At 42.1% G+C, this 14,428-nt stretch overlaps 1 protein-coding gene across 1 annotated transcript in view; it reads right to left on the bottom strand.

The window, feature by feature from the left end:
* The window catches only part of LOC129835547 (Fc receptor-like protein 5), a 70,607-nt gene extending 64,950 nt beyond the window's left edge, over positions 1–5,657 (bottom strand). Inside the window, exon 1 of the mRNA XM_055901228.1 lies at positions 5,603–5,657. Within this exon, the coding sequence (XP_055757203.1) occupies positions 5,603–5,636 (34 nt within the window). The 5' untranslated portion in view covers positions 5,637–5,657. The remainder of the gene's footprint in view (positions 1–5,602) is intronic.
* Positions 5,658–14,428: the final 8,771 nt, after the last annotated feature.

Genomic DNA, 14,428 nt, shown 5'->3' with positions numbered 1-14,428 from the left:
CTAACTGGGGTCTGATGTATAATACTGTATATTAGATGGATGGGAGTTCATGACTCTGTATAATACTGTATATTAGATGGGAGTTCATGACTCTGTATAATACTGTATATTAGATGGGAGTTCATGACTCTGTATAGTACTGTATATTAGATGGAAGGGAGTTCATGACTCTGTATAATACTGTATATTAGATGGGAGTTCATGACTCTGTATAATACTGTATATTAGATGGGAGTTCATGACTCTGTATAATACTGTATATTAGATGGGAGTTCATGACTCTGTATAATGCTGTATATTAGATGGGAGTTCATGACTCTGTATAATACTGTATATTAGATGGGAGTTCATGTCTCTGTATAATACTGTATATTAGATGGGAGGGAGTTCATGACTCTGTATAATACTGTATATTAGATGGAAACGAGTTCCATGCCCTCATGACTCTGTATTACAGACCTATATCTATCATACCCTGCGGTCTTCAAAATCCACGTTAACAGATCACCGACCACTTCGAATCACACCGTACCTTCTCTGCTATGCAATCTGGTTCCGAGCTGGTCACGGGTCCACCTCAGCCACTCTCAAAGGTCCTAAACGTCATCCTAACCACCATCGATAAAAGACAATACTGTATAGCCGTATTCATCGACCTGGCCAAGGCATTCGACTATGTCAATCACCACATTCTTATCGGCAGACTCAACAGCCTTGGTTTCTCAAATGACTGCCTCACCTGGTTCACCAACTACTTCTCTGATAGAGTTCAGTGTGTCAAATCGGAGGACCTGTTGTCTGGACCTCTGGCAGTCTCTATGGGGGTGCCACAGGGTTCAATTCTCTGGCCGACTCTTTTCTCTGCATACATCAATGATGTCGCTCTTGCTGCTGGTGAGTCTCTGATCCACCTCTATGCAGATGACACCATTTTGTATACTTCTGGCCATTCTTTGGACACTGTGTTAACTAACCTACAGACGAGCTTCAATGCCATATAACACTCCTTAAGTCAAATCAAATTGATTTATAAAGCCCTTCTTACATCAGCTGATATCTCAAAGTCCTGTACAGAAACCCAGCCTAAAACCCCAAACAGCAAGCAATGCAGGTGTAGAAGCACAGTGGCTAGGAAAAACTCCCTAGAAAGGCGAGAACCTAGGAAGAAACCTAAAGAGGAACCAGGCTGTGAGGGGTGGCCAGTCCTCTTCTGGCTGTGCCGGGTGGAGATTATAACAGAACATGGCCAAGATGTTCAAATGTTCATAAATGACCAGCAGGGTCAGATAATAATAATCGCAGTGGATGTCGAGGGTGCAACAGGTCAGCACCTCAGGAATACATGTCAGTTGGCTTTTCATAGCCGATCATTCAGAGTATCTCTACCGCTCCTGCTGTCTCTAGAGAGTTGAAAACAGCAGGTCTGGGACAGGTAGCACATCCGGAGTTAAGTGGCCTCCAACTGCTCTTAAATGCAAGTAAAACTAAATGTGTGCTCTTCAACCGATCGCTGTCTGCACCTGCCCGCCCGTCCAGCATCACTACTCTGGACGGTTCTGACTTAGAATATGTGGACAACTACAAATACCTAGGTGTCTGGTTAGACTGTAAACTCTCCTTCCAGACTCACATTAAACTTCTTGTCAACAGGGGGGCGCTGTTTTCACTTTGGAAAAAATCGTGCCCAATTTAAACGGCCTCGTACTCTATTCTAGATCATACAATATGCATATTATTATTACTATTGGATAGAAAACACTCTCAAGTTTCTAAAACTGTTTGAATTATATATGTGAGTAAAACAGAACTCATTTGGCAGCAAACTTCCAAACAGGAAGTGAAAATTCTGAAAATGGGTGTCTATGTAAGGCCTTGCCTATTCAATGCCTTATATTTATCGATATGCATGCACTTCATACGCCTTCCACTATATGTCAACAGGCAGTGGAAGGTGGAATGGGGTGTCTAGCTTGATCTGAGGCAGAACAAGAGCTTTTGGAGTGGCAGGTCAGGAATATTCTTTGTCTACCAAGGCGCGCGACGGAGCTCGACATTGGCTTCTGAAAAGCATTCGGTTTACACGGCGAATATCTCCGGCTCTGATTTTATTTGATACATGTGATAATAACATCATAAAGTAGGTTTTTTCAACAAGGTTTTATCAGTTTATTCAACGTTTATTGGGACTTTGGAATTTTACGTTCTTTGCGCCAAGAGTTAATGGGCATGTTCGCGCCACATGGCTAGCTAAGGTTGCTAATTCGACAGAAGAAATGGACATTCTAAAACCAAACAACGATTTATTCTGGACCAAGGATTCCTTGTACAACATTCTGATGGAATCTCAACAAAAGTAAGAAAACATTTATGATGTTATTTCGTATTTCTGTGTAAAATGTTGAGTCCTATTCTCCGCCGTTTTGGTGAGCGCTGTCTCGCAATAACGCAAGCTGTATTTCGTACTAAAGTTATTTTTAAAAATCTAACACAGCGGTTGCATTAAGAACCAGTGTATCTTTCATTTGCCATACAACAAGTATTTTTATGTAAAGTTTAAGAAACTAAGATCCAAAGTGGGCTTTTTTACAGAAACCGTTCTACCTGTTGTTATGGTGATACTATTTATCAACCTTTCTACCTGTTGTTATGATGATACTATTTATCAACCTTTCTACCTGTTGTTATGGTGATACTATTTATCAACCTTTCTACCTGTTGTTATGGTGATACTATGTATCAACCTTTCTACCTGTTGTTATGGTGATACTATTTAACAACCTTTCTACCTGTTGTTGTTATGGTGATACTATTTATCAACCTTTCTACCTGTTGTTGTTATGGTGATACTATTTATCAACCTTTCTACCTGTTGTTGTTATGGTGATACTATTTATCAACCTTTCTACCTGTTGTTATGGTGATACTATTTATCAACCTTTCTACCTGTTGTTATGGTGATACTATTTAACAACCTTTCTACCTGTTGTTGTTATGGTGATACTATTTATCAACCTTTCTACCTGTTGTTGTTATGGTGATACTATTTATCAACCTTTCTACCTGTTGTTGTTATGGTGATACTATTTATCAACCTTTATACCTGTTGTTGTTATGGTGATACTATTTATCAACCTTTCTACCTGTTGTTGTTATGGTGATACTATTTAACAACCTTTCTACCTGTTGTTATGGTGATACTATTTATCAACCTTTCTACCTGTTGTTGTTATGGTGATACTATTTATCAACCTTTCTACCTGTTGTTATGGTGATACTATTTATCAACCTTTCTACCTGTTGTTGTTATGGTGATACTATTTATCAACCTTTCTACCTGTTGTTGTTATGGTGATACTATTTATCAACCTTTCTACCTGTTGTTGTTATGGTGATACTATTTAACAACCTTTCTACCTGTTGTTATGGTGATACTATTTATCAACCTTTCTACCTGTTGTTGTTATGGTGATACTATTTATCAACCTTTCTACCTGTTGTTGTTATGGTGATACTATTTAACAACCTTTCTACCTGTTGTTGTTATGGTGATACTATTTAACAACCTTTCTACCTGTTGTTGTTATGGTGATACTATTTATCAACCTTTCTACCTGTTGTTGTTATGGTGATACTATTTATCAACCTTTCTACCTGTTGTTATGGTGATACTATTTATCAACCTTTCTACCTGTTGTTGTTATGGTGATATTATTTATCAACCTTTATACCTGTTGTTGTTATGGTGATACTATTTAACAACCTTTCTACCTGTTGTTATGGTGATACTATTTAACAACCTTTCTACCTGTTGTTATGGTGATACTATTTATCAACCTTTCTACCTGTTGTTATGGTGATACTATTTAACAACCTTTCTCCCTGTTGTTATGGTGATACTATTTATCAACCTTTCTACCTGTTGTTGTTATGGTGATACTATTTATCAACCTTTCTACCTGTTGTTATGGTGATACTATTTATCAACCTTTATACCTGTTGTTATGGTGATACTATTTAACAACCTTTCTACCTGTTGTTGTTATGGTGATACTATTTAACAACCTTTCTACCTGTTGTTGTTATGGTGATACTATTTATCAACCTTTCTACCTGTTGTTGTTATGGTGATACTATTTAACAACCTGTTTACCTGTTGTAGTTATGGTGATACTATTTAACAACCTGTCTACCTGTTGTTGTTATGGTGATACTATTTATCAACCTGTCTACCTGTTGTTGTTATGGTGATACTATTTAACAACCTTTCTACCTGTTGTTGTTATGGTGATACTATTTAACAACCTGTCTACCTCTTGTTGTCATGGTGATACTATTTATTAACCTTTCTACCTGTTGTTATGGTGATACTATGTATCAAAGTTCAGATGCCTCTAATGTTAAATCCCTAGACCTTTAGTGTCTAGAGAGTTAGGTGGAGACTCCTTTAGTGTCTAGAGAGTTAGGTGGAGACTCCTTTAGTGTCTAGAGAGTTAGGTGGAGACTCCTTCAGTGTCTAGAGAGTTAGGTGGAGACTCCTTTAGTGTCTAGAGAGTTAGGTGGAGACTCCTTTAGTGTCTAGAGAGTTAGGTGGAGATGCCTTTAGTGTCTAGAGAGTTAGGTGGAGACTCATTTAGTGTCTAGAGAGTTAGGTGGAGACTCCTTTAGTGTCTAGAGAGTTAGGTGGAGACTCCTTTAGTGTCTAGAGAGTTAGGTGGAGACGCCTTTAGTGTCTAGAGAGTTAGGTGGAGACGCCTTAAGTGTCTAGAGAGTTAGGTGGAGACTCCTTTAGTGTCTAGAGAGTTAGGTGGAGACTCATTTAGTGTCTAGAGAGTTAGGTGGAGACGCCTTTAGTGTCTAGAGAGTTAGGTGGAGACGCCTTTAGTGTCTAGAGAGTTAGGTGGAGACTCCTTTAGTGTCTAGAGAGTTAGGTGGAGACTCCTTTAGTGTCTAGAGAGTTAGGTGGAGACTCCTTTAGTGTTTAGAGAGTTAGGTGAGACTCCTTTAGTGTCTAGAGAGTTAGGTGGAGACTCCTTTAGTGTCTAGAGAGTTAGGTGGAGACTCCTTTAGTGTCTAGAGAGTTAGGTGGAGACTCTTTTGGCTTCCTTGTGCCTTGCTGTGAAATGATCTACAATACAGTTTACATTTGGAGAAATGTGTGGCTATAGGGTATTTCAGACAGTTGTTAGGAGACCTTTTTAATGAAGATTGTAACTATTTTTGATTATTGTGTTTTCCTTTGTGTTTTATGTATTTTGATGTGTGTATGAATGTGTTCCTAATATTTTGGACATTCAGTGGATTAAGCCACACGATTTTAAGCCACACAGATATTAAACCACACAGATATTAAACCACACAGATATTAAACCAGATAATCACCGAGTATAAGACACAAGTGCTCCGTCTCACCTGCCGCGACACACTTACAAAGAGAGAGAAAAGGGGAGAGAGCGAGAGAGCGAGAGAGAGAGCGAGAGAGCGAGAGAGCGAGAGAGCGAGAGAGAGAGAGAGAGAGAGAGAGAGAGAGAGAGAGAGAGAGAGAGAGAGAGAGAGAGAGAGAGAGAGAGAGAGAGAGAGAGAGAGAGAGATAATGAGTACTTACAGAGCTGCCAGCAGAGTGGTGTCAGTTCTCTCATGTTTTGATGATGAGTGAGACTGAACTCCAGTTTTAGACTTATAGACAGTACGCCTCTTTCCTGTTCTGACCACACACACACGGCCCAGCTGACATGATGAAACAGAGGAAGAGAGAGTAGATTGTCTTGTCTTTACTTCCTCCGCTACCACTGTATATTCTTTCATTGCCACTCCTCCCACGCCTGGACTAGGGTCAAATCCGTTAAAGCCAACCATTCCCATGTGCTCAACTGTGTTATTCTGAGAGGATTGACCTCTAACCCCTACTATCAGTCACTACTATAGGGAGGAGGAGCTAAAGGCTCGAGAGTAGGGTCTAGGGAGTAGGGTCTAGGGAGTAGGGGCTAGGGAGTAGAGGCTAGGGATGGACCATGGTGCTTTTCTTCATTGGACACAACTCTGCTAAATGGCTCCCTCTTCTGTACAGTTTATGCATATTTGCCTAGTTGACATCTTACTAGTTAGTAGCCTGATCTGTAGCTGTAATACCACAGTAAACCAGAGAGGCAGCAATACAATGTTGTTCACTACACTACCTTGTTCCTGTCCTCTCTAGCTGTAATACCACCTGACATTATCTTCACCGGGGTGGCAGCATTCGGAATTTTGAATGAAAAGCGTGCCCAAATTAAACTGCCTGCTACTCAGGCCCAGAAGCTAGGATATGCATATAAGTGGTAGATTTGGATAGAAAACGTTTCCAAAACGGATAAAATCATGTCTGTGAGTATAACAAAACTGATAGTGCACGCGAAAACCTGAGGAAAATCCATCCAGGAAGTACTATTATTTTGAAAGGCTGTTTTTCCTTTGAGAGCCTATCCACCATACAAAGACTTAGGACGCAGTTCACGATCTCATTGGCTTCCTCAACATGTGACCAGTCTTTAGGCATTGTTTCAGGCTTTTACTCAGAAGAATGAGGGAGATACAGCACTTTCAATGAGTGGACAGTGGAAATTTCATGCGCATGATTGGGAACGCGCCTTTCTTGTTTCTCCTTTTCTATTGAAGAAGCTATTGTCCGGTTGAAATATGATAAATTATTTATGACAAAAACAACCTTAAGATTGATTTTAAACATCGTTTGATATGTTTCTACATACTTGTATTGTACTTTTTTGACTTTTCGTCTAAATGTTGATAGTGCACATTGTGCCTTTGGATTACTGCACCAAAAAACGTTTTTTGGACATAAAGAGGGACATTATAGAACAAAACAAAAAATGTATTGTGTAACATGTCCTATGAGTGCCACCAGATGAAGATCATCAAAGGTAAGTGATTAATTTTAACGCTATTCTGACTTTTGTGACACCTCTCCTTGGTTGCAAAATGGCTGTATGGTTTTGTGGCTAGGCGCTGACCTAACATATTCGCGTGGTGTGCTTTCAATGTAAAGCCTTTTTGAAATCTGACACAGCGGCTGGATTAACAAGACGTTTATCTTTAAAATGGTGTATAATACTTTTATATTTGAGGATTTTTAATTATTGTAACGGCTCTCGTCTGCCTCCTCGTCTGAGGAGGAGAAATTAGAAGGATCGGAGGACCAATGTGGGTAATTGTTCATCTTGATTTAATAAAAGTGAACACTCAAAATACAAAAACAACAAATGTGAAAAACCGAAACAGTTCTGTCAGTTCTGTCACACGAAGACTGAAGACAACCACCCACAAAACCCAACACAAAACAGGCTACCTAAATATGGTTCCCAATCGGGGACAACGATTGACAGCTGCCTCTGATTGAGAACCATATCAGGCCAAACACAGAAATAGCAAAACATAGAAATACAAACATAGACTGCCCACCCCAACTCACGCCCTGACCATACTAAATAAAGACAAAACAGAGGAAATTAAGGTCAGAACGTGACAGTACCCACCCCCAAGGTGCGGACTCCGGCCGCAAAACCTGAACCTATAGGGGAGGGTCTGGGTGGGCATCTCTCCGCGGTGGCGGCTCTGGCGCTGGACGTGGACCCCACTCCACCATTGTCTTTGTCCACTTTCTTAGCGTCCTTTGAGCGGCGATCCTCGCCGCCGACCTTGGCCTGGGAACCCTAATAAAGGGCCCCACTGGACTGAAGAGCAGCTCCGGACTGAGGGGCAGCTCAGGACTGAGGGGCAGCTCAGGACTGAGGGGCAGCTCAGGACTGAGGGGCAGCTCAGGACTGAGGGATAGCTCAGGACTGAGGGGTAGCTCATGACTGAGAGGTAGCTCATGACTGAGAGGTAGCTCAGTACTGAGGACAGCTCCGGACTGAAGGGCAGCTCCGGACTGAAGGGCAGCTTCGGACTGAAGGGCAGCTCCGGACTGAAGGGCAGCTCATGACTGAAGGGCAGCTCCTGACTGGCGGGCGGCTCTGGCGGCTCCTGACTGGCGGGCGGCTCTGGCGGCTCCTGACTGGCGGGCGGCTCTGGCGGCTCCTAACTGGCGGGCGGCTCTGGCGGCTCCTGACTGACGATGGCTCTGGCGGCTCCTGACTGACGGACGGCTCTAGCGGCTTCTGACAGACGGGCGGCTCTGACAGCTCAGGACAGACGGGCGGCTCTGACGGGACAGGACAGACGGGCGGCTCTGATGGCTCAGGATAGACGGGCGGCTCAGATGGCGCTGGGCAGACGGGCGGCTCAGACGGCGCTGGGCAGACGGGCGGCTCAGACGGCGCTGGGCAGACGAGCGGCTCAGACGGCGCTGGGCAGACGGACAGCTCAGGCGGCGCTGGGCAGACGGAAGACTCTGGCCTGCTGAGGCGCACAGTAGGCCTGGTGTTTGGTGCCGGAACTGGTGGTACCGGGCTGGGAACACGCACCACTGGGCGAGTGTGGGGAGCAGGAACAGGGCGTACAGGGCTCTGGAGACGCACAGGAGGCTTGGTGCGTGGTGCCAGAACTGGTGGTACCGGACTGGGGACACGCACCACTGGGCGAGTGCAGGGAGGAAGAACAGGACCCACAGGGCTCTGGAGACGCACAGGAAGCCTGGTGCGTGGTGTTGGCACTGGTGGTACTGGGCTGGTGCGAGGGGCTGCCACAGGCGGACTGGTACGTGGAGAAGGCACCGGATAGACCGGACTGTGGAGGCGAACTACAGGTCTCGAGCACCGAGCCTGCCCAACCCTACCTGGCCGAATACCCCCTGTGGCCATGCCCGTGCGGCGAGGTGGAATAAGCCACACTGGGCTATGTACACGTATGGGAGACACCATACGTAGGGCTGGTGCCATGTACCCTGGCCCAAGGAGACGCACTGGTAACCAGATGCGTAGAGCCGGTTTCATGGCACCTGGCTCGATCTCCACCCTTCAAACCTTCAAGATCTCAACAGTGCGTGGCAGACCCCTCTGTATGCCTTTTTCTCATAATAGTCAATAACAACTATGTGTTCCATCCAAATATTAACTAAGTGTCTCACTGTTTTGGCTTTGTCTAAAATCATGGATTTAAAAAAACAACATGTCTTATAGTGTCAATCTCTAAAGTCCTTACATAACCTTAATCAACCTATCTCCATCCTATCAATAATCCCAAATCATCACACATGTCATATACCCCTGTCAATTTTAATACTATTTAAATAAAAATCTTCTAATGGCCAAAACAAATGCTAACCATATCAAATCCTTTCTTTACTAATAAGCTCTCTCCCCCAGGAGTCCACTGTAATTTATTTAACAATAACATTGGTTAACCTTAAACTCAGTCTCATAAATAATTAACCTGTCTGACTCTGGGGTTCCGCAGGCGGAACTCCTCCCACATTCCACTGAAAAGGCAGAGCGCGAAATTCAAAATATATTTTTTAGAAATATTTAAAACTTTCACACATTAACAAGTCCAATACAGCTAATGAAAGATACACATCTTGTGAATCCAGCCAACATGTCCGATTTTTTAAATGTTTTACAGGGAAAACACAATATATATTTATGTTAGCTCACCAACAAATAGAAAAAAGCACAGCCATTTTTCACAGCACAGGTAGCATGCACAAAATCAACCAAACTAACCTAGAACAAACCAAAGAAACCAAAAAACAACTTAATCAGATGACAGTCTTATAACATGTTATACAATAAATCTATGTTTTGTTCGAAAAATGTGCATATTTCAGGTATAAATCATAGTTTACATTGCGGCTACAATCAGAAATTGCACCGAAAGCAGCCAGAATAATTACAGACACCAACGTGACATACCGAAATACTCATCATAAAACATTTCTGAAAAATACATGGTGTATAGCAAATGAAAGACAAAGATCTTGTGAATACAGCCAATATTTTAGATTTTTTAAGTGTTTTACAGCGAAAACACAATATAGCATTATATTAGCTTACTACAATAGCCTACCACACTACCGCATTCATTCATCAAGGCACGTTAGCGATAGCAATAGGCACGTTAGCGTTAGCGAATAAACCAGCAAAATATATTAAATTTCACTAACCTTTTTTATTTTTATTTTATTTCACCTTTATTTAACCAGGTAGGCAAATTGAGAACACGTTCTCATTTACAATTGCGACCTGGCCAAGATAAAGCAAAGCAGTTCGACACATACAACAACACATAGTTACACATGGAGTAAAACAAACATACAGTCAATAATACAGTGAAAAATAAGTCTATATACAAAGTGAGCAAGTGAGGTGAGATAAGGGAGGTGAAGGCAAATAAAATATATATATAAAAATATTAAAAAAGGCCATGGTGGCGAAGTAAATACAATATAGCAAGTAAAAAAAACACTGGAATGGTTGGTTTGCAGTGGAAGAAGGTGCAAAGTAGAGATAGAAATAAAGGGGTGCAAAGGAGCAAAATAAATAAATACAGTAGGTAAAGAGGTAGTTGTTTGGGCTAAATTATAGATGGGCTATGTACAGGTGCAGTAATCTATGAGCTGCTCTGACAGCTGGTGCATAAAGCTAGTGAGGGAGATAAGTGTTTCCAGTTTCAGAGATTTTTGTAGTTCATTCCAGTCATTGGCAGCAGAGAACTGGAAGGAGAGGCGGCCAAAGGAAGAATTGGTTTTGGGGGTGACCAGAGAGATATACCTGCTGGAGCGCGTGCTACAGGTAGGTGCTGCTATGGTGACCAGCGAGCTGAGATAAGGGGGGACTTTACCTAGCAGGGTTTTGTAGATGACCTGGAGCCAGTGGGTTTGGCGACGAGTATGAAGCGAGGGCCAGCCAACGAGAGTGTACAGGTCACAGTGGTGGGTAGTATATGGGGCTTTGGTGACAAAACGGATGGCACTGTGATAGACTGCATCCAATTTATTGAGTAGGGTTTTGGAGGCTATTTTGTAAATGACATCACCGAAGTCGAGGATTGGTAGGATGGTCAGTTTTACAAGGGTATGTTTGGCAGCATGAGTGAAGGATGCTTTGTTGCGGAATAGGAAGCCAATTCTAGATTTAACTTTGGATTGGAGATGTTTGATGTGAGTCTGGAAGAAGAGTTTACAGTCTAACCAGACACCTAGGTATTTGTAGTTGTCCACATATTCTAAGTCAGAGCCGTCCAGAGTAGTGATGTTGGACAGGCGGGCAGGTGCAGGCAGCGATCGGTTGAAGAGCATGCATTTAGTTTTACTTGTATTTAAGAGCAATTGGAGGCCACGGAAGGAGAGTTGTATGGCATTGAAGCTCGCCTGGAGGGTTGTTAACACAGTGTCAAAAGAAGGGCCAGAAGTATACAGAATAGTGTCGTCTGCGTAGAGGTGGATCAGAGACTCACCAGCAGCAAGAGCGACATCATTGATGTATACAGAGAAGAGAGTCGGTCCAAGAATTGAACCCTGTGGCACCCCCATAGAGACTGCCAGAGGTCCGGACAACAGACCCTCCGATTTGACACACTGAACTCGATCAGAGAAGTAGTTGGTGAACCAGGTGAGGCAATCATTAGAGAAACCAAGGCTGTCGAGTCTGCCGATGAGGATGTGGTGATTGACAGAGTCAAAAGCCTTGGCCAGGTCAATGAATATGGCTGCACAGTATTGTTTCGTATCGATGGCGGTTAAGATATCGTTTCTTACCTTGAGCGTGGCTGAGGTGCACCCATGACCAGCTCTGAAACCAGATTGCATAGCGGAGAAGGTGTGGTGTGATTCGAAATGGTCGGTGATCTGTTTGTTGACTTGGCTTTCGAAGACCTTAGAAAGGCAGGGTAGGATAGATATAGGTCTGTAGCTGTTTGGGTCAAGAGTGTCCCCCCCTTTGAAGAGGGGGATAACCGCAGCTGCTTTCCAATCTTTGGGAATCTCAGACGACACGAAAGAGAGGTTGAAAAGGCTGGTAATAGGGGTGGCAACAATTTCAGCAGATAGTTTTAGAAAGAAAGGGTCCAGATTATCTAGCCCGGCTGATTTGTAAGGGTCCAGATTTTGCAGCTCGTTCAGAACATCAGCTGACTGTATTTGGGAGAAAGAGAAATGGGGAAGGCTTGGGCGAGTAGCAGAGGGGAGGGCAGTGCTGTTGTCCCGGGTAGGGGTAGCCAGGTGGAAAGCATGTCCAGCCGTAGAAAAATGCTTATTGAAATTCTCAATTATAGTGGATTTGTCGGTGGTGACAGTGTTTCCTATCTTCAGTGCAGTTGGAAGCTGGGTGGAGGTGTTCTTATTCTCCATGGACTTTACAGTGTCCCAGAACTTTTTTGAGTTTGTGTTGCAGGAAGCAAATTTCTGCTTGAAAAAGCTAGCCTTGGCTTTTCTAACTGCCTGTGTATATTGGTTTCTAGCTTCCCTGAAAAGTTGCATATCACGGGGGCTGTTCGATGCTAATGCAGAACGCCATAGGATGTTTTTCTGTTGGTTAAGGGCAGTCAGGTCAGGAGAGAACCAAGGGCTATATCTGTTCCTGGTTCTAAATTTCTTTCAACCTTCATAAACCTTCCTCAGATGACAGTCCTGTAACATCAGGTTATACATACACTTATGTTTTGTTCGAAAATGTGCATATTTAGAGCTGAAATCCGTGGTTATTAACCTGATGAGGACAGGGGGTGCTGTTTTCACTTTTGGGGAAAAACGTGCCCAATTTAAACGGCCTCGTACTCAATTCTTGCTCGTACAATATGCATATTATTATTACTATAGGATAGAAAACACTCTCTAGTTTCTAAAACCGTTTGAATTTTGTCTGTGGGTAAAACAGAACTCTTTTGGCAGCACACTTTGTGACCAGGAAGTGGAAAGTCTGAAATCTATCTTCTGTTCAAGTGACTGCCTATAAATGGGCATGATACGTATGACTATACGTGCACGTCATACACCTTCACCCGGATGTCAAGAGGAAGTGAGAGGAAAAATGAGTTGATTATCTCTGTCTGACGTTGAATAAGCCCTCTTGGAACAACGTGTCACCCATTTTCTGTTTTCTGCAGGACCTGTTATTGCCTACTGGAAACCTGTCGTTATGGGCGAATATGAGCTCCGGCTTTGAATTTATTTGATACATGTTACAATATCATCCTAAAGTATGTTTTTTCAATATAGTTTCATTAGATTATTGAACTTTATTCAGGACGTTCGGCGTGTTGCGTTGTTAGACTTTGTTGACGTTGGAGAGCTTAGCGCTGCATGGCCAGTGTGCTTGCTAATTCAAGAGGGAAAGAGGACGTTCTGAATCCAAAACAACGACGGTTCTGGACAAAGGACCCCTTGTACAACATTCTGATAGAAGATCAGCAAAAGTAGGAACCATTTTGTGATGCTATTTCATATATCTGTCGAACTGTGTACTAGTAGCTTTGCGCTCAGGTTTTGGTTATTCCCTTACCATAACTAAGTCTTATGTCGTAATGAAGATATTTTTAGAATTCTAACACTGCGATTGCATTAAGAACTAATGGATCTATCGTTTCCTATACAACATGTATTTTTTTGTAATGTTTATGAATAGCTATTTGGTCAGAATAGGTGAGAGTCTAATAGAAATATCTGCACATTCTGGGAAAAAGATGCTACGTTAGCACGTTATGCTACGTTATGCTACGTTGTTTAATATATGTTTTACTGTGTGGATACCTTATCCATAGTAAATTACCACTCCTAAGAACTAAAACTTATTTTTTCTCATAAATAATTTTAATGCTTATGTATTTTCCTGCCCTATTGGCTTAAAATATCTCCTGTCCAAACCTCTATGTATCATATCTTCCCTCCCTATCTTATTGATGACAAAGGAGATTTTTCCTGTTGTAATACCAAATCAATAATAGCCAATTAATTTACCTCAAAACTAGTATCCCAAATGAACACAAATGCATTATCTTCATGGCCCTCCCCTGAAGCTGATCAGACCTCAAGAGACAGCCATGATAAAGGTCAAAGGTTATACCACCCCTGTATAGTCATGTTCCTAGACATTTTAAAGAACCCTTTATCCTTAAAATCAAAAAAAATTAACTTGTGTAATTAAAACTCTGAAATAATAAACTCATAAAACTCCATATGTGAGCATGCCCCATTAAAATACCCACTAAAACAAATAGTCCTAACAAATGTTTTATGTGTGTATATTTGCAAACCTTAATGAAAAAACAAAAACCTTTCAGGCCCTTTTCAATTTGGTCGTTTATGGCCTCAATCTCACCCACTCTCCCCAAAGAAATCAGTAATTTAATCCCAGGTATTTAATAAAAATGTAAACGTATTTTCCCATTTAGATAACTTCCATCCGTCCCGGAAGAAGGAATTCTACTTAAACCAGAATACAATGTTTAATTAAGTTAAATCAACTCCTAAAATAAACAATAAACAGTAACCAAATAAACGAAC

This window comes from Salvelinus fontinalis, chromosome 36, assembly GCF_029448725.1.
Source record: "Salvelinus fontinalis isolate EN_2023a chromosome 36, ASM2944872v1, whole genome shotgun sequence".
In the NCBI taxonomy this organism is placed as follows: domain Eukaryota; kingdom Metazoa; phylum Chordata; class Actinopteri; order Salmoniformes; family Salmonidae; genus Salvelinus; species Salvelinus fontinalis.
The sequence above is the reverse complement of the archived record's forward strand: the minus strand, read 5'-3'. Positions and strand labels throughout refer to the sequence as shown.